The sequence below is a fragment of the Falco biarmicus genome, chromosome 13 (assembly GCF_023638135.1).
Source record: "Falco biarmicus isolate bFalBia1 chromosome 13, bFalBia1.pri, whole genome shotgun sequence".
Classification (NCBI taxonomy): domain Eukaryota; kingdom Metazoa; phylum Chordata; class Aves; order Falconiformes; family Falconidae; genus Falco; species Falco biarmicus.
The window spans coordinates 4,476,706-4,495,305 of NC_079300.1; the positions used below are offsets into that span (position 1 = coordinate 4,476,706).

General features: G+C 39.0%; 1 protein-coding gene across 1 annotated transcript in view; it reads right to left on the bottom strand.

The window, feature by feature from the left end:
* Positions 1–1,341: 1,341 nt before the first annotated feature.
* Positions 1,342–18,600, bottom strand: part of BCHE (butyrylcholinesterase) — a 32,221-nt gene continuing 14,962 nt past the window's right edge. The window contains exons 3-4 of the mRNA XM_056358720.1: positions 8,235–8,401; positions 1,342–1,655 (exon numbers count right to left, since the gene is read on the bottom strand). Coding sequence (XP_056214695.1) covers positions 1,528–1,655; positions 8,235–8,401 — 295 coding nt within the window. The 3' untranslated portion in view covers positions 1,342–1,527. The remainder of the gene's footprint in view (positions 1,656–8,234; positions 8,402–18,600) is intronic.

The window sequence follows — 18,600 nt, forward strand, 5'->3', positions numbered from 1 at the left end:
AAAATGATTGCCAGGAAGAGAATGCTCTCTGTTCATTATCTAGATCTCTTTGGTCTACTCAATTCGAGAAGGAATTTTGCAAGAGCTTGCAATCACCAGAACAGAAAATAGATTCACTGAAATGCTATTACATTTACAGAAAGCTTCAGGATAATTTATTTATGAGATGGGTTGTTGCTTTTACATAATCCTTACGTTTATCAAATTTTTGGCATTTATTCTTCCCAGTTGGGCCAGTAAAAAGCAGCCAATTAAGGTGTTATTCAGGCATACAACTTCCAACCTTATCCAGAAGCTGAGAAATAGGAAGAAGAATTATCTAAGGGGTTTGGTGGGGTGTGTGTGTTTGGTTGGTTGGTTTTTTTAAAAAAAACTTCTAATAGATTCAGCTCAACTAGGTAGGAAGAGGTGTAGAAAATGCTTACTTGTGTGCCAACTAGAGCTCACCTGACCAAGTCAAAGAGCTGGGTCCTTCCTACCCAAGGTCACGATGTCTCCCTGCAGTGGTTCCCTTCCCAGCCTCCCTCAGGAGGAGCAAGGGCTTCAGGGCCAGGTCCCACCCTGGTGCTGAGAGCTGGCTGGCTAAGCAGGGCTTTCAGGGCTCCTTTCTGATGGACCTGATGATGTGCAGATCAATGCTTTTCTGCAGGTATAAAAACTTATCTGTCGTGTTCCGGTAAACATGGGGCTGTCCCTCGAACTAAGAGGCAACTTGGAGGACCAAAAAAACATCACAGCTGAAGCTTACTCCATAGCAGAGACTTTTTACCAGTTGAAGGCAGTGGGTGCTTGACCAGGGAGAGCTGTGAGTTCATGATGTGAATCTGTAGCTCTTTACTCCTTGAAAAATGAGGTTAGCAGCAGAGGTGTCAGTTTTTCTGGCTTGTTTAGTTATTGTGCTTGCACAGGGACTGCCAGTGACTTAGACCTTCGGTACATACGTTGAACACTTTCCTGCTATGGCTTTGTCCTACAGATTTGGCTGTAAAGCAGCAATGATTCAGGCTTTAATGGCAGTCTTAAAACTTTTTGGTCTAACAAGCAGGTATCATTTGGTGTGTCCAGCAAAGTTGTTATCTCTTTATGTTTATGTCAATTAAATTATGTCTGTAGCAAGGTTTAAGTGCTGTGGCATTGAAGTTAAAGATCAAAACCAATTGTTTTGCATAGCAATACTGTAAAACACTGCTATTTCTATTAAAAAAAATCCATTTTTCTGTAACAGATTACATTGTTTCTTTGAAGTGTGAATTTAAGCAGCTAATGTTTATAATATGTACATCACTAATCTTCAGACTTTAATCTCTATAGTCCTATTTAACCCAGTGAAGCTTCAAAGGGTATGGATGCCTTATATTGTTTATTGAGATATGAGGTAAAATATAAATGAAAGATCTGGGGAATCAAAATTATATCCATAACATTTTTTTAATCTGCATAACGTATTTAATGCTAGATGTGTTAGAAAGCTACCTGTATATTTGCCTGATGAACAGTAATACGGACATATTGGAAAGGGAAAACATATTAATTAGAGCCTGCACATCTCTCCTTCTTGCTAGTGTAATCATTAAATTGATTTTTCCAGTCTGACATGTAATTGTTCCAGCGATGGAATCCTGCTTTCCACTCTCGTTCTGCTTCATCAATATTTCCTGTAAAACATGAAATGGGTTACATTAATCTAAATTTGAATCTCTTTATATGCTAATTGAAAAATAATTTTGATTATCAATGTAATTTGCTCCAAATAAATTATAGGATGGTCTTTTGCCTCTTTTCTTAAACCTGGAATAACTGAAAATTCGGTGATTAACACTTTATCTTTACACCAGGAAGGAAGGACTACAAAGGTATCATTCTGGCACACCACAGGGTAATAAATGTACTGATGTATGGGCTTCTTGCTTTGGGGTAATACTTCTGTTCATCAAATTCATCATTTTAAAGCCACCTTTTCCTTTCAATCACAAAAAATATTACTTTGGTTCAGTATACCCCACAGTGAAACCTCTATACCCCAAAGACTACGACACACAAACTGAGATAAGTGCTTGTAAAGATATAGTGAAATCAAAGCTTTGTTCAAGGCAACAGCGTTATTGTTAGTTTTAATGGATTTCAATGGATGGCCAGGATTTCACCCTACTGTGGAATCAAACCGCAAGTTGGAAGTGCAAGGGGTGCAAGTTTGGAGAAGGATTCTGTAAAATGTGCACTGGGTCAACATGAAACCATCTTGTTTTTTCTCTTTCATTCCAGTCTATAAAGCATTTGCCGACTAATCCTGTGTCTCGGGGCAATATTTATTGCCAAATTTGTTATGGGCATCAAGGCAAAGGGTAAGGATGAGAAGAGTAATAAAAATATATCATATTACAAGGTTCCCAGAGTATTTTACGGACAGGGATCACTTCCTCCAGTCCCAAAAGTAATTAATGCTAGGGAGAAATGCAGTGACCTTGCAGGAACAACCCATACAATAGCTAAAGGAAAGTTAACGTACGGAGGCTGTGTCACATGCTGTGGCTTATTTTGGATCAGTTGTAGACTTTAAGAAAAAGTTTAGAAACCATTTATGCTCCATGAATACTTTATTCATTCTGGACCTAATTAACTTGGTGTCCCATATTGACATAGCTTGCTTCCAAAAAAACTTGGGAATGGTGTCCATGAGATAACGGTTCTGTGGTTTCTTTATGCTCTTTTGACTTTATGTTCTTCTGCTGCAGTAGAGCACAGGCCCTTCCCATCCATCCATACACCCTTCCCCCCCCCCCCCCCCCCTTTTTTTTTTATGATCTGCCAGCACTGCAAGTTTAACTGGTTATGTGAAAATGAAATACTTCTGTGTTTTACACATCAGTAGAGAAAGTATTGTGGAAAGAGAGTAAATAGAAACGGAGATTTAGTTTGGAGAAGCATCCAGTAATTTGGTTGCTTATCTGCAGTTTAGCTCAACATATCCAAACCTGTTTGGTCTGGAAGTCCAGATGGCAGTTTAATGAGACTTTGAAATGAGATTTACATTACTACTTGGTTTCAGTGAGACCAGAAATAAAACCAAGATACTTTTTCTTGGGAAGTTCTCTACTGCTGCCTGTAGACAAAAGGAAAATTGTGAAGAAAATATAGGGATAAAATTAACCACTCTCCCTCAGTTCAAAGATGATCATATGACATAATCTTTGATTATGTCAGAGTTCAAAGAAAAGTTCAGATCACTTTTAAATTTTTTCTACAGGCCACAACTGCCATTAACTCATAGAGGATTTGTAAATGCTGGTATAGCTCATAGGACTATAGGGAGAAGACGTGCACAACGTTTTACTTTCCTAACTCTAAGAACTTGCCTTTACATGTTTCTTAATTCAAAGATGTAGCCACCTATTCCTCCTTTAATTATTCAGGTTTAGATGTGTTTGAAGTTTGCCCAAAGACTTTAGAAACTGTAATACCTCTAATATACACATGTCTTCAATTAAAAGTCAATGTTCTAGAGCATAAATTATGAGGCATTTCAGTGCTTCTTAAAGATCATGGTGAAGAAGTGAGTCAGCTAGAAAAAGCAGACAACAAGAAATTCAGAGTAGCCACCATTATGAATCTAAAAGACAAAAGAGGGAAGGAAAACACTGAAAGAGGAACTTGGATTCCCATTTGTTTGCTTTTTTTTCAGTGATAAGATCCAAATTGAAGTCACAAGTCAATGCATCCCATTATCACCAACATCATCAATCTCTTTGAAGCAACCACCCATGACTTAGATGAGCTGACAGCTGGAAGGCAAAAAAAAAAGATTAGAGAATTCAACTTGACCGATAATTACAGCTCAGAGCAGTGGGTTACTACAATGTGCTGCAGTACTACGGAAGTCAGCTAATAATACAGTGAGGTTATATTGTTATGCGCAGTCATTCAGGCAAGCCCAAACTTTATGGTAATAGTGATTAGCCTAATGCAAAGCCCAGTGAAGTTTACAAGGTGGAAAGGGGAGACTTCACTGAGGTATAATTCATTGCTTACTGCTCAGAAAGGTCCCAGTTTAACAGACCAGAGGAAAAAAAAAAAAAAAAAAAAAGTTTTTTGATTCTTTGGCAGTGTCGGTGCAGACAGCTGGCATTTCTTTTCTTTCCACACGGGCACGCAGCCCTTACTTTAATGGCATTATAGCAAAGTTAAATTTATCTCCATACCATCATTTGTTGAACTGCTAGTTGTGCCAATAAAGTGCTAATCTTAAATGTATTTTTGTGTATTAACATTAAGATTGGGACAAAGGCCATATAGCTGTTATGATATAGTATAATTAATAAGGGATGACAAGTTAGAATTGATTTTGCTGTCCTCAACAGCTCGTAAATGTGGGTACCTGCAAACTTCTTGTTTCATTAATATGATAAATGTTACAAGTTTATCTATGCTGTAGATTCTCATGGTGATAATTTCTACATAAATGTTCAGAAAAAAAGAAAACAAATGATATCTATTCTTCAGTACCCCTGTTCAATGCTCTTTAATTACCCACTCTGCATATCAATGTTTTTTTAACCACAACAGTATATTTTTTTATATGTATTTTTAAGGACTGCAGATTTTAATTTTCTGTCTTTATTTCCTTCTTCCAAAAGTCAAGAGAGCTCTCTGGGAAATGAAATGTTGTAAGGTCTGTTATCTTTCCTATGGCCTGGAATGCAAGGTACTGGAGTTAAAGAAATCGGGTTAAGGCACACAACTCATTGCCCATAGGCGCCGTTGATAGGTGCAGCAGGTGAGGTGACTTTTGAGTAGTCCACCTTTCTGCATGTATAATGAGCGCATCATCTAGCTCTGTGGAAACTGACCGCTTCTTCTGATGGTGAATTTTCCAAATAGTCATATTTTAAATACTCAGGGTAAGAAGAATATTAAGCTCTATAGAATCCACATACTGTTTGGAAGATCATAACAAACACAATTTGTTATTCACTGGTCAATAGGTTGGACTTATCTCTGCCTCCACATTCAAAGTCTTCTTAGGGTTGTTTTAAAATATATTTATATTACCTACTTGGAAGTTTGATTTCTCTATAGATGTTATATGATGCAGTAACATCAAATAAAATAGAAAATTATCCATTATATGTATTAGGCACACTAAAATAGTAATGGAACAATAAATGGAAAGCTTGGCTGCCTGCAACTTTCTATAATCAACAGGAAACAGCATATATAAATAGTTAGAGCTCTAGATGCATTAAAGATTGTGTAAAGGAGGTTGAGTCTAACATAGTTCCTTTTATAATTAACAGATGATTGCTCTAAAAGCTACTTAAGAGTCACTCATCGTTTACTGTCCCTTTGGTGTGTTTCTTTCAGAAGCAGTCATCAGAAAAAGTTCTTGTGATTGTCCCAGTGCTCATGCCCTCGAATGAAATATTAATTACTGGATGTTCCCAGCTTCTCCTGGGGTGAGGGCGAACGGTGTATATACTTGGTATCTTGGCAATAGGGTTGAAATCTGTGTAGAAATCGTGTCTAGCTGGAATTGAGAGCCCACGTAAGGCATGACTGGGTCCAGTTGAGCTGTCCAGTGATTATTATCAAGCTGGACACAAAACGACAACTTTTGATTCATGGCTTCAATTATACTTTCATATATTGAAATGGGAGGAGAAGACACTGAGAAATCTTCCAAAATCATACAAAGTGCTTTAGAGATATAAAGGCCAGTATTTTATACACGGCTCTTACTGTTGTGTTAATGTGTGAGGCTTAAGTATTTTTCCTTAATAGCTTTCTCAATCCATAACTATGACAATTTTGTTTGTTTGTTTGTTTTGGAATGTACCTGATTTGGTTGCTTAAGAAAAATATCTATCCATAAAGATGGCAGGGACTAAATATTTTCCTCTCTCATATATTTAACTGCCTCAAGGATCTTGTCTTACCCAGCCTGTCATGGGAACAGGCTCGCTCAGGTGCCGGGCACATCTAGAGCCACCTGTGCTGTGCTGAGGGGACCTCCAGGGGGTAGCAAGGTTTGTGTTAGGAGCTGACCAGTAACTTAACAAGTGGTTTGTTACCGAGCACACCCATGCCAACTCTGACCTCATGGCACAATGAGAAATCCCCTTGCAGTTTCTCCAAAATAAGTTGGTTTGATTGTCCTCTTCAGGTTCTACCTGATACGATTCTACTTTGCCTATCTGAACCCTACTTGAACTAGAACTTGCGACAATGATAACATGAATTTTCCTGGCTTCTTGTTCTCTGTCATCTTATACCATATCATGTTAAAGCAACCTTCTTTTTCTAAAAATAGTTCAGTGGAAGAAGCAATAGAAGAGATAGACCTTCAGAAAATGAAATACTTGTGTTTATGGCATGTACTGTCCTTTGGGTATAAAAGGAGATAGGATATTCAAAATAATATTTCAGTAAAAAGAATTATTACAATATAAAGTTTTATATGGTGGTTGTAAGCAGGATCTTAAAGGTTTCTCTGTCAGAATTGTATAAGATTGTATAGGGAACCAATATAAAAAAATTATATATCTGTTATAGTATTTCAAGCACAGATAGATGTGGGTACGTGACCAAACAGCACTACTTCTTGATAATGTTCTTGTCTCATTTCTGTCTTAGAATCCAGGCACAACTATTCTTTCCTTCTTGCTAAGAATATACTCAGGAATTTCTTTTAATTAAATTATGTAAATTCATGTTTTAAATTACTGAATATGGCTAAGTGATGTATTTGTGAGTCCTGGCAGATTCAGAGCCTTGCTTCATCATCCCTCACACCACAGGACCATGCGAAGTAACTCTGCTGTCCTGCCAAGGTGTGCTGAACTCTGTCTGGTGATGTGCTCTCTTCTGATCTGCCACAGAGCATTTGGTGATGCACAGCCCATTTGTAAGATGCACATTACTCAACAGGGGTTCACAGCCAGGTTAAAGAAATCTGTAAAATAGTTTGGTTCTCCTGGCTCAGCATAACAGGCTTGTCAGAATTTTTGAAACCTCCCTAAAATCCATCCATAATTTGTTATACTGTGATTTTAAAATCACAGACTATACTTTATAAATTATTCATTTTACCTGCTGATTTTCTTCTCTTGATTTAATTGAGAAAATGGAGAGGGGATAAAAGTTGAGCCATAATACAGTTAGAGGCTCAAATGAGGAAAGAATAAATTATTTCACATAGAATCATCTGTGCACCATGAAAGTTTACATATTTTTAAGACTAACATCCAAACTGAATCTTATGGAAAGCTTGTAGATAACTAATTAACATTTTAAAAGTGTATCTTATTTTTGAAATGAGATTTCCCCCCTCCTCCCCAGAATGCAGTTCCAGAACTGCAAAATCACTTTATAAAACCAATTCCTTTTGAAGTCCAGAAGCACAGAGGCTTCATCTGTTGGGCCGGCTTTGCAAAAACAGTGGCATAGGGCTTCTAAAGAAAACCTGAGTCCTTTGTGTTCAACTGAGTTTAAAGTTTCAAACAGCCCGTTATACTTTTCTAGGCAGTGAAATCGCATACGTTTAATGTATACACAGTTGGGCGCAAATCAGTTCTATTTTGCATAGGCAAACCCTGAAGTCTCTGGGTTGTCAACAAAGACTGACTGTCTAGAAAGAAAACACAAGGCGCTCTCATGTGAGATGTAGAACAGAATCCCCTCCTGGCAGCAGCGATGCACTTCGTATCCCCTGTGGACTGGCTGCATAATGTAATCCCATAAATAATGGATAAAATAATCCCAGTATAACATTGCAGAATGCACTTGGGATACATGAAGTTTATAGAGAACATCCAAAGCCTCCAGAAGCCCCCCTTTAGCAAGGTCTTTCCTGTTGTCTCCAGGAACCCAGAGCCAGGCAGTGCCAAGACCCTGGTGGGGGACGGGCTGAGAACAGAGATTTGCAGCACTCTTGGGTGAAATGTCCCATGCTGTGGTTGCATCTGCACTTTGGGGCAGAGAAGCTCCACACCACATAAGTCCTGGGCTTTGGCTTGTCCTCAGGTTTTGTCCTAGTACGTAAGAGGGTGCTACAGGGAGGTGAGCCCATGGCCAGATGCATAGGGCACGTTGCAGGGCTCACCCTCACCACAGCACGGACAGTTTTGTCCAGCATATCATGGAAATTCAGTTACAAATAGGAATGTAAAGATTGAAACTGAAATCAAGGAAATGATCCTTGTATAAAAGCTATAGAAAATCATCTAGAAAAGTATTTTTACCTGTCATTTCCATGACTTTGGGAAAAAACATTTTCCAGAATCGACACTGCTGAGCTTGTAATTTTGTCAGTATCTCTGAAGTGTTAGTATTTAATGTCAAGTATTTTTGTTCAGTAGTAGTGAAGACTGGCCATCTCGTTCCATTGATCACAGTCCCATTTGGAGTTCTAAATGAGAAAAGAAACATTTTAATTGGAATGAGAAATCACTTCAGAATGTCAATAATGTGTTGTTTGTTTTTTATTTAACAGCTATTTCTGCTTAAGTATGTTATTTTGGAATTACTGAAGTATACTTCTTTTAAGTAAAGGGGGGAAAGGAAGGTTAATTTGATTTAACTCCATTAGAAAAAAAAAAAATAAATATCTATATTCCCCTTTCAGGGTGCTCTGAGTTCACCTAAGGAAAAAGGTTAATGAACAGCCATACACAAACTACACTTGTTGAGTCTGGAAATTCTTGCAGAAATCATTCTGGATGATTTAAGAACAAGCCAACCAACCACTTTGGGAGGTCGAGCTGTTCATGTTTTAGTTTGAATGTTGCTGATCCCTTCAGACAGAAAAATAGATTGGACTAAATAGCTCAGATGATAAAGCCAGTAAAGGTTCAAATAACGTCTAAACTTTGGATGAGACATATGGGGAGAGAAAAAAATTATTTCCCATTAAGAAGGAATGGTTCCTTCTTGAAGTGTGTTGTTTCTGTTTGGCACTCTGCTAATGGGGCTTGTTCTCAAATCTTTTGGAAATTGGGAAGAAGTACAGAGTGCTTGGCTCTTTGTAAAACAAGCTCTGCACATTAAAGGATTTCAGCGGTTAGCATTAAAATAGTTATGATAAATATTTATAATTAAACAGAGTTCATAAGACTCTAGGAACAAGCATCCAGGGTTTCACCTCCAAAAAGGATGATATGTAGTATCTATATGACTATAGAAAAAAATAGTCGGTTTAAGTGTGTAGAAGAACAAGAAAATGGGAAGCATTGCATTAGGGAACAAGTGAGGCAGAATATGATTTTTCAGAAAAAGAAGTAGACTTACGATTTAAACAGTCACAAATCATCATTAGCTCAGAAGAGGTTAAGATTACAAATTAAACATCCTGTTGCAGTGTGAGCAGAAGGATTAATTTTCTTTTCTAGAAGCTGATATCAGGGAATCTGGGGCTTCAGGCAGAACAACAGTATTTGAAGATATTTAGTGGGATAGATTAAGAATGCTATTAGCTAAGTTAATTTGGTTCTCTCTGCTTTACTTCTTTTGGCCAGGACTCTTCGCAGAAGGTGGTCAGAGAGGAGTCCAGGCTGTGTGGATCCCACTGGAGTTGTGCTTGCCAAGAGTGGGAGCGAGGGGTACCGGGTGTAGGGGGAGCATGCAGAGCATGGGATGCAGCTCTGAAATAATTTTGTTATCTCTTAGTTCATTCAGAAAGAATCAAGGATTTGGCCCATGTTTTAGTGTTCTGCAGTCTTTGGCATTTGCTGCTTACAGAAACAATGTTAGAGTAAGAGATTCAGCATTTCATTTCCTGAATTGCTCATTTCTTTACTAATTTTTCTTTTCTAATTCAGCTCTGATTAACCTATGGTGCCCTATTTAACTGAACATTTATTTGTGGCTCATGAGAATGATGACTTAAGCAGAGCTGACTTGCACTTCAGTTCAAGATCAGAACGCTAATGGTGCTGTCAGTATTCATTTAGCAGCTTTTATGCTATGAAATAAATCATGACATTCCGTATTATAATTTACGGGGGGGGGGGGGGGGGGGGGGACACACACTACACAATGGCTACAGATGTATTTTACCAAAAATGATTGAAAGAACTGTCAGATGAACACAGAATTTTGAAATACGTGAACCTGCTGATTATTGCATTCTCTCCACATTTCCAGGAGGTTTACTGTTCAAAGAAATGTCCATCAACTTCCTTCTTTGCTCCATTATTGAAAATTTCCCAAGTTAAAAGGTAAGTCCCAGTTACAGCAAAACATAGCTCACGTGTATAATTTTGTACTGGTAAAAACAAGTTACAATTACAACCTTGTTTTCTATCACAATTACTATTAATTCCTTCTTGCTAGTAACTTCATGATGAGAATTGTAGTGCACAGAATAAGCTGTAAAGTTGCCTGTTCTTTGCACCAAATTAAAAGTTTAATAATATTCATATAGAAAATTAGAAGTATTGTGGGAATACCTTTACTGAACAGAAAAGAATCCAAACAGCCTTTGTCTCTGTCCATCTGGATGGACAACTGCTGATAGATTATAGGAACTTGCTTCTACTGAAAGAAGCTCAAATTTTTCACAGAAACCTCCATCACATCACCTTTATCAATTCCCCAAACCTCTGCTCTTTCATCTTCTGGTGCTATTGGATCACCTCTCCTTCGGCACATTCCAGTTTTGCCCACCTCAGTGCCTTTGTCAGTGGGGCCTGAAAGGGCTTGGGCCACCCATCTTCAGCACAGAGCTCTGCTTGGTGCACCTACCTTGTCAAACACTAAGTCACCTTGCTTAGACCTCTGTCCATACCTAGAAGTTCTAGTTAGGGAAGACCTTCACTTTGTCTGCAGAAAATGTGAGTTACTGAAGATTTTTAGAAGGAAGCTAGCTCCTTTTCTACACGATTTTAAATGTTTGCAGGAACAAGTCTTACAGCAATTTAAGAAATACAATTATTTTAGTTACTCCCAGAGAGGAAATGCAAGAGAAAGGTAAAAGAAAACCAAACCCAAACCAAAAAAAAACCCCAACCAACCAGTAAACCACCTGTATTCAAACTTTTAGTGTAAACATAATTTGTTTCATTATATCACCTATTATTTTTTTCCTTTCTATATGCCCTGAAGTTATAGGCTGGACTTTCTTTACTCTCTGATGGTGGTAGAGCAGCTCATTTTAGTTAATTATTTCATTAAGATATGTCTTTAAGGCAGCCAAACTTATTTTCTCATTAACTTGAAAAACAGTATCTTTGTGAGCCCAGTCTCCAGTAAAGCTGCTCTCATTCTTTACTTTTATACATATATGTGCTTTCATTGAACTTCATGAACCTTATTTAATCTTGTGCTCAGTGGAAGTTGCTTGGTATTACTCATGGTCACTAAGATCAGGTTCTTCCCCCTTTGGGCATTGTATGGCTATAATTGTCTATAACACTTAATTCTCAAGACTCACTTACAGTAAGTACACCAGATTTGACAGGGAGTGAAGAGGGGTTTAGAGGAGCTTATTCATTGATCATTTGTGTATATTTGAGATTCATCTTCAACACCTTTAGAAGAAGAAAATTTGGTTCAGATGGAAAATAAACCGCTTGAACACCATTCTGTTAATTATGAAGATATAATACATGATCATTCTCATTAATAAGAACAATATAACCTGAAATGCAATACAAGATGACTGCATATTTATTAATATTTACATAGCATTACTTTTATAGATGCTTTATCATACACAAAAAATATAATAATCTGGTTTTTTGTAATATAAAGTTCCTATAAAATACTCTATTTTTGTGAGCAAGCTCTGAATAGCTTTCACTGTGCAGTATCACCATTTAACAGAGAGGTTCTTTTGCATTGTTAAGTTATATTTTGGTATAGGTCACAAAGAAAAAAAAGTTGAGTCTCATGGAAGTGGTTTTAGGGATCATTTACCTTCCTAATGAGTGTTGTAAACACTAGCTGTACCACATGTCAGCTTAGACCATCCCAAGCTTTCCCTGTATTCTTATTTAGCTGGTCTATTTGTAAATGGATCAGGTCAACATGTTGCGTGTTTCTCTAGAGGAAAAGAAAAACAAAACCTACATCATTTTAGCTGTCCAGCAGAGATGAATTATACCAACCCAACACTCACTAAGAGATTCACAGGCTGAAACACAATTTTACCTCCAGTCCCCCGTAGCCCCTTCCTCCAGACAGACAAATATTTGTTCTGCCTGGCTGAAGCTGTTCATAGAGATATTGCTCCCTGAGAGGAAGCATACACTAATTTCACCTGAGCAGTGTGTTATTGCTTTTAATTGTCTCTTCAGTTGCAGCTGGCTTCCCTCCGACCTGCTCTGAGAAGAGCTCAGCAAGCTCGTCTGCCTACAGTTCACCCGGCAGAGGCTTTCCCATCCCTCCCCATGGCGTGGAGCATCGGGAAGGCAGCATCCCCGCACACCACCCACCTCCCTCCTGCCCTCATCAAGGTAGCGGCAACCCCAGCAGCCGCAGGCACTAAATACGCAGTAAGGCAATTTCTTCCTCGGTGCCTTCCGCAGGTTATCACCAGGCTGGCATTCTGCTGGCATGTGTCTCGTTAGCTGAAAAGGTTGCCCACTGAGATTAATGAAAAGTTATGATAATGCTGCTGCACCCCTCGGTTCCCCCATGCAGCAAGAATGGGAATCAAATGGAGACTTGTTCCTCCTGGGTGCAACTTTATTGACTTCACCCAGGTTGTAACCACTGATACTGATGCTCATTGTCAGTTTGCCCCCCTTTTCTTTTAAACGGCTGGTTTAAAGGGAGGAGACAGTGAACGTGAATCATTTTTATTAGTGTTCATGATTCCTTGTGAGCTGTCAGACAGTACTGGCAATCAGCTGTTTTTTCATGGGGTGGCATTTTACAGTGTGTTACCATGGGCACAAGATAACAGGGAGAGGGGACAGCCTTAGAGTGAATGCAGCCACAGCAATAACCCCATCTCTTGCACATTTTCTGCAGTTGCATTATAAAGCCTTTAAGAATTATGGAAATAGTCAGCTCAGCACCAAATAAGAAGCCTACTGTAAATGTTTCACCCCAGGGAGCGAGGGACAGTTCTGCGTGCGTCTGCTGCAAACACAGCGAGCTGCTGAGGCTCCTGTGGTTCTGCTCCAGGTTGCTTCAGAGCTACAAGAAGGCTACCAGCAGCACAGCGTGGTTTCCAGCCCTGCAAACACTTGTGCAGCAGCACAGCACAGGTATGACACCTGATAGGAGTGAATGTAGTCAATAATGTGCTTTGAGTTTGTGCTTTTACATAATTAACTCCTTTAATTACATAAATACAAAACCTGCTTTTGCTGTGACATTGTGAATTTTGGTTGTGTTTTCTACCAGGTGAAAGGGAGTAAGATAGCACAGGGCAGAGAAATCCAAGGTTCAGGAAAAATGAACAAAAGTGTGAGAAGACAACTGGGCTATAGTATCAACAGCTGACAAGTGAGGGGTTGTAAGCAGAGTGGTGTGGTTTATAACAGAAACAAAGATGCCAGCTAACAACTGACATCACAGACTGAGCTGTCACTGCACCGCAAGTCAACTCATCTGTTTGTTTAATAAAGCTAAAGGTAGATTTAAATAATGAAGGATGGTAAGGGTTCCTGAATACCACCATCATGTGATGGGTCTGCATCGAAGCTCTTGCCTCCAATGTGTTGCTCCTCAAAAGGCCAGGCTATGCCAGCCCTTTGTGCTTCTTCCTGTGGCACTGCCAAAGCCTGAGTTCCTCCTGCTGATGCCTCCTCAATCAAAGACCGATCTCATTGACTTCAGATGAGTTATGACAGGGATATTGTATATTTTGAAAAAGGCCACAAGATTTGTATCTTAAAAATTTATCTTAGTTTTGCAGTTGCTTTATTAGTGGTTGTCTCATGTAGAGCATCATTAAATCATGCTGGCACTGAACAAACATACCCAATCGAAATATACTTATTTATCTAATCTAAATGGATGAACCCATTTTTATTTTATTTTTCCTTCTTCCCCAGTCTAGAAGAAAATATTCTGTTGTTTTCTTTCTTTTCCACTTGGACAGAAGGGCACTCCTAATTAGCAGGAGAGCTGGTGAGGAGCACCAGGCACGCCTGAGCTGCCCCAGCCCTCCGGAGTGCTGCTCCCTGCAGAGGGGTGGGAAGCGTTTGCGGCATTAGTCAGGCAAACATCCAGATGTCTCACATAATTTCTAAAGGCCACGATGTGTGATATTTATACCGATGTTCATTTTCTCATCGCAGCACAACAACTGCCATGTTAATATCAGTTCTGGGCAATGGTGTGGTCCCCAGGGGAATGATGGTGTAGCGACAGTGCCTGTTTGTGTAAGGCCTTGCTTGGATGGTAGGACTGGGAGCTTCATGGATATTTTCCAGCCTAGTCCTATTTAAAAGAGGAGCAGATTTTACTATTATCTACTGGTTGAATCTTCTCAAACCCTCAGACAATTTGGCTTAACGCCAAAATGTTTCTTCATACCGGGCTATTAGTTCAAATGACTCACTCTTAAGTAGACATCAGAGAGGGCTCTGAGGTTGAAGGCTTGAAGTCCTTAACCTGAGGAGCAGTCCTAGCTATTGGAACAGAGAAAATGAACCTGTTCTGGAAACTTTTCCAAGGAAAGTTAGCAAGTGAAAGGATGAAGAAATATCTGTAACACCTGGGAGAAAAAAAACAACCAAACAAACAACAACAACAAAAAAAGACACCCAAAAAACCCCCTGCAAAAACCTCTCCAGAGGCTCTAATTACTGTATAGGTTTTCCATTCAGAGACTGGGGCCTGTATAAATCTGAAAGGCTCTCGCTGCATGAATACATAGGTTGCATCTGAAGCAATATCATCATCAACTCTGTACACTGATGTATGATTCAATATAATTAATTTGTTCTTAGATTTTTAAAAAATTCAGACAACTATCCAGAACATTTTCCTGAATCAGCTAATTATCTACCACTTACTAAAATGGTTTTATGGGCTCCCTGGATAGAATTTTTATGCCAAAATATTTTATATTAAATTGTACCCTTTGAGATTTTTTGTTATGGGAAACCGCAGAAGCAAAGGCAAGATGACAAGGGTATCTTTCTATCCATTATCAAAAGTTTGTGAATTGGCCCATTTGGAATAATAAGTGAAGTGCCACTGCTATATGAGTGAATTGGAAGGCTGACGTGATTACTTCACAAATACAGATATTATTTTTGATGTCACTACTGCTACCAGTTGGTGCTCATTGTACATGATACTGCATAACAAGTTACCCTGCTAGTTGGCTGGGGTTTTTTGAGACAGCTTTTCAGAGTATTCCTTTGTATCAGCTAATCACTAACCATCCTATCTATTGAACTGATGGAACCTCTGTACAAATGCAGTGCCACACTTACTATTTTATTTTAAAATATTCTGTTTAGGTCTTTATCCTCTTAGACTAATGGGAAAGAGATCAGCCATCAAACCTATTAGCTGAAAAGGGTAAGTGGTGCCATTTATAATGACAAAGCTCTAAAAAATACCGTACTGAAAGGTGGCAACTCAGACAAGGGTGCTGCCAGCCTGCGCAGTGCTGGGTGACTGGAAAGCAGCCGTGACTGTCTGTTTCCTACACTAAGCTTCCTTCCAGCCTCCTGGCATCAGCATTCTTAGGGTATCAGGCCTGTGCTCCTGTAGCACTAGGAAGAACTGGGAACTTAGAAAAACAAATTAAATCGGTCACGTTTAAAAACATTGCTTTATTTATTAAATTATAATAAATCATAATATTAGAAGTGGGTTCTTGTAAATTGAAACTCGTGAGAAAATAATAGCCAGTTTCTGAAAGTCTGTAGTAATTAAACCTTTCTCATTCATTTGTTCCTTAATAAGCTGTAAAAATCATTGGTCCTGATTCTGCGACATTTGAGCCTTGCTCAGATTCTCACTGTAATGAACAAAGGGACTCCTATGACTGAGTACTGCAAACCGGAGAGAGTTTGCGGGTTTGAATCCTCCAAATTACTTTTGTTAAGCAGCTGTTTATGGGAAGTTCATTACGTTCTGTTGTGTTCAGTTCTCTCTCACAGATCACACGCAAGTTCATAATCTAGTGACTATAAAGTGCCCCTGAGCCACAGCAAAAGGAAACTGCTTTGCAAGTTGTATCGTAGGTAAATATTATTTCTTCTGCTGATCCTTGAGGAAACCTGCAGGATCCAGCTGGCATACTTTTTAACTGATAGAAATTGGAGAAGGACCTTTGCAGCTAGGCTTTCTTACACCTTCACAGGCTAAAAAAAGCTCAGGATATTCCTTCCAGATGCCAGCTTGGTGACAGCAGTTGTGTGTTTAAATGTCTTAAACTATAAATTATCGTGGTATGCACTATTACAACTGATATCAGTTTCAGGAAATGAAGCAACAAGCTGTTGCTTCTTTTTTGGTCTTATTGTGTTCTGCTCAAAGCAGCTTCATGAAGCACCCATCAAGTCAAAATGATTCTTGCCTGTGCATGTCTTGGTACTTATTTGTGAATTCCTGCCATATGTCAGGGATTGACAAGGTAGATCTTAAGATGTTGGCCATAAATAATGTAGTATTTGAGACATTTAGATCCAGGATGTGCTGCCTTAGCTCTTTGGGCATGCTTGCAAGGCATTTAGGAGATCAGTGCTTCAGATCCCTGGCTCCTGGACTGGATTCTGCGCTGGTATCAGGAGTAATAACGAGCTGGGCAAGCCGAGCCAGAGCTAATGAGCCCTCCAGACCCTGCCTGTGGATTTCCAGCCTCCTGGGCCCACGCTGGCACTCCTGCACGTAAGTCTCCTCCACCGTGAAAATGTTCCAGCAAAGCTCAGTGTTATTTCAGGAGCCCCTGCCCCAAACTCCAATATCTTTATAGCGTATGGTGAGATACGATTGTCATACGAGGTCTGGAACAGCAATCCCACCATTCTATAAGCCACTAGCACTAGAAAGCAAGTTAAAATGTCCTTTCCTGAGCAACCAGTAAAGTTAAGCATGACCAGACCTTTCTCTAAATTTACCTTTAATTAATAATGAGGATCTACATTGATTTAAATGAGAACAACTTTGTCTTGGTATCATCTGGGTCCCTCTGAGTGAGGACTGTGAGTATCAGACTTGTGTCTCCTGTCCTCTCTACAGTCCTAAAGCCCTGAGGGTCAGAGAACCCTCAATATCTCAGGTGATACCTCCCAAATACATGCATGTTCTGCACAGTTTTGACAAGGGTGTAAAGAAGAGACTGAATCTCCCAGCTTTCCATCACAGAGCCTCATTTCTGGTGAAAGAAAAGAAAGCTCTGAAAATGGAAAGAGTCTGCGATGCTGGAGGCTGCCACAGTGAGAACGGCAATTGACAAAAGGAAAAGAAAAAAAAAACCAACAACCAACAACTCCAAACTAGTGAATAATCTTCAACCTAATGGTACGACTTCAAGAAGCCAAAAGATTTGAAGTTAAATTGAGTTCAGAGAAATGGATGAAATTTTGACATTAATATGAAGGTAATTTTAATCCACCAAAAATATGTTTTATCCTGTCTTGTTTTAAGAAATACTTACCACTCATCTGATGCTCACAGTCACACTAAGCTGAATGTGACAAGTGTCTAACATAACATACCTATAACATATATTTGTAGTCATTTACACATTTAGGTTATGTATTGTGATAGAGCAGTAAAGAATTTTCAAAAGTATTTTATACCTTCTACTTAACATGCCTTGCGTCTGAGGCATTATTTTGCATGATGCTTCAAGTCCAGCACTTTTTGAGGTGAATCAACTTATTAGTTAGGGGTTGATCCAAATGCAAACAAATGGAACAGATTGATTGACTTCAAAAGCTTTGGATCAGGTCCCAGCTGGAGAAATACCTGTAGCTGTTTACAAAAGAAGCTTCTCTCATCCTGGACAGAATTCACAATGATGTCGCACCTTCTCCAGGACTCCATGTTCTGGTGTGAATATTCACAGTTTGTGTTTACATCACTTTTGGATAGTCACGAGAGGGGCAATACTATGACTTAGTCCTCCTTTATTTCTAAAGGAATATTTTTTTAAAAAAAATGTTCCTGTAAAGTATTTTATAAGATCCTTATGCCCTTTTGTATGATATCAGTTTTAGCTTTCAAGGACCACTTTTCAAAGCTGTTATTTTTTCATCCTCTTGTCTGAAGCAAGAAATCAAATGTAACTATAGTTTTAAGTCTTACTTGTAGAGGTTGAAGAGGCCTCTTTGGAAATGGAAGAAGGTTCTGAACCCTACTGAGACCTTGAAGGAGGAAGTAACTTCAGCAGAAGGTAAGCAAAAGAATAAGTAGACAGGAAGGCGATCGCACTTGCCCTTTTGCTCATCCTCTGAAACTGTCTTATCTCCTCTACAACCTCCTCTCTCCTTCTCATGACCTGGAAAAACATAAACTTACATAGCATTTTAACCAGAATTGCTTCCTAGGAGAAACCTAAAGAGAGTGTGTAAAAGGAGAGAAAAAATGTTTTTCTTGCCATGGAACTGTTAATACTGTATTTTGAATTCCCAGTGTCTTTGCTAAAATTTGTCAGCCCAGCTGGTTGTGACAAAAAGTGAGTACTGTACT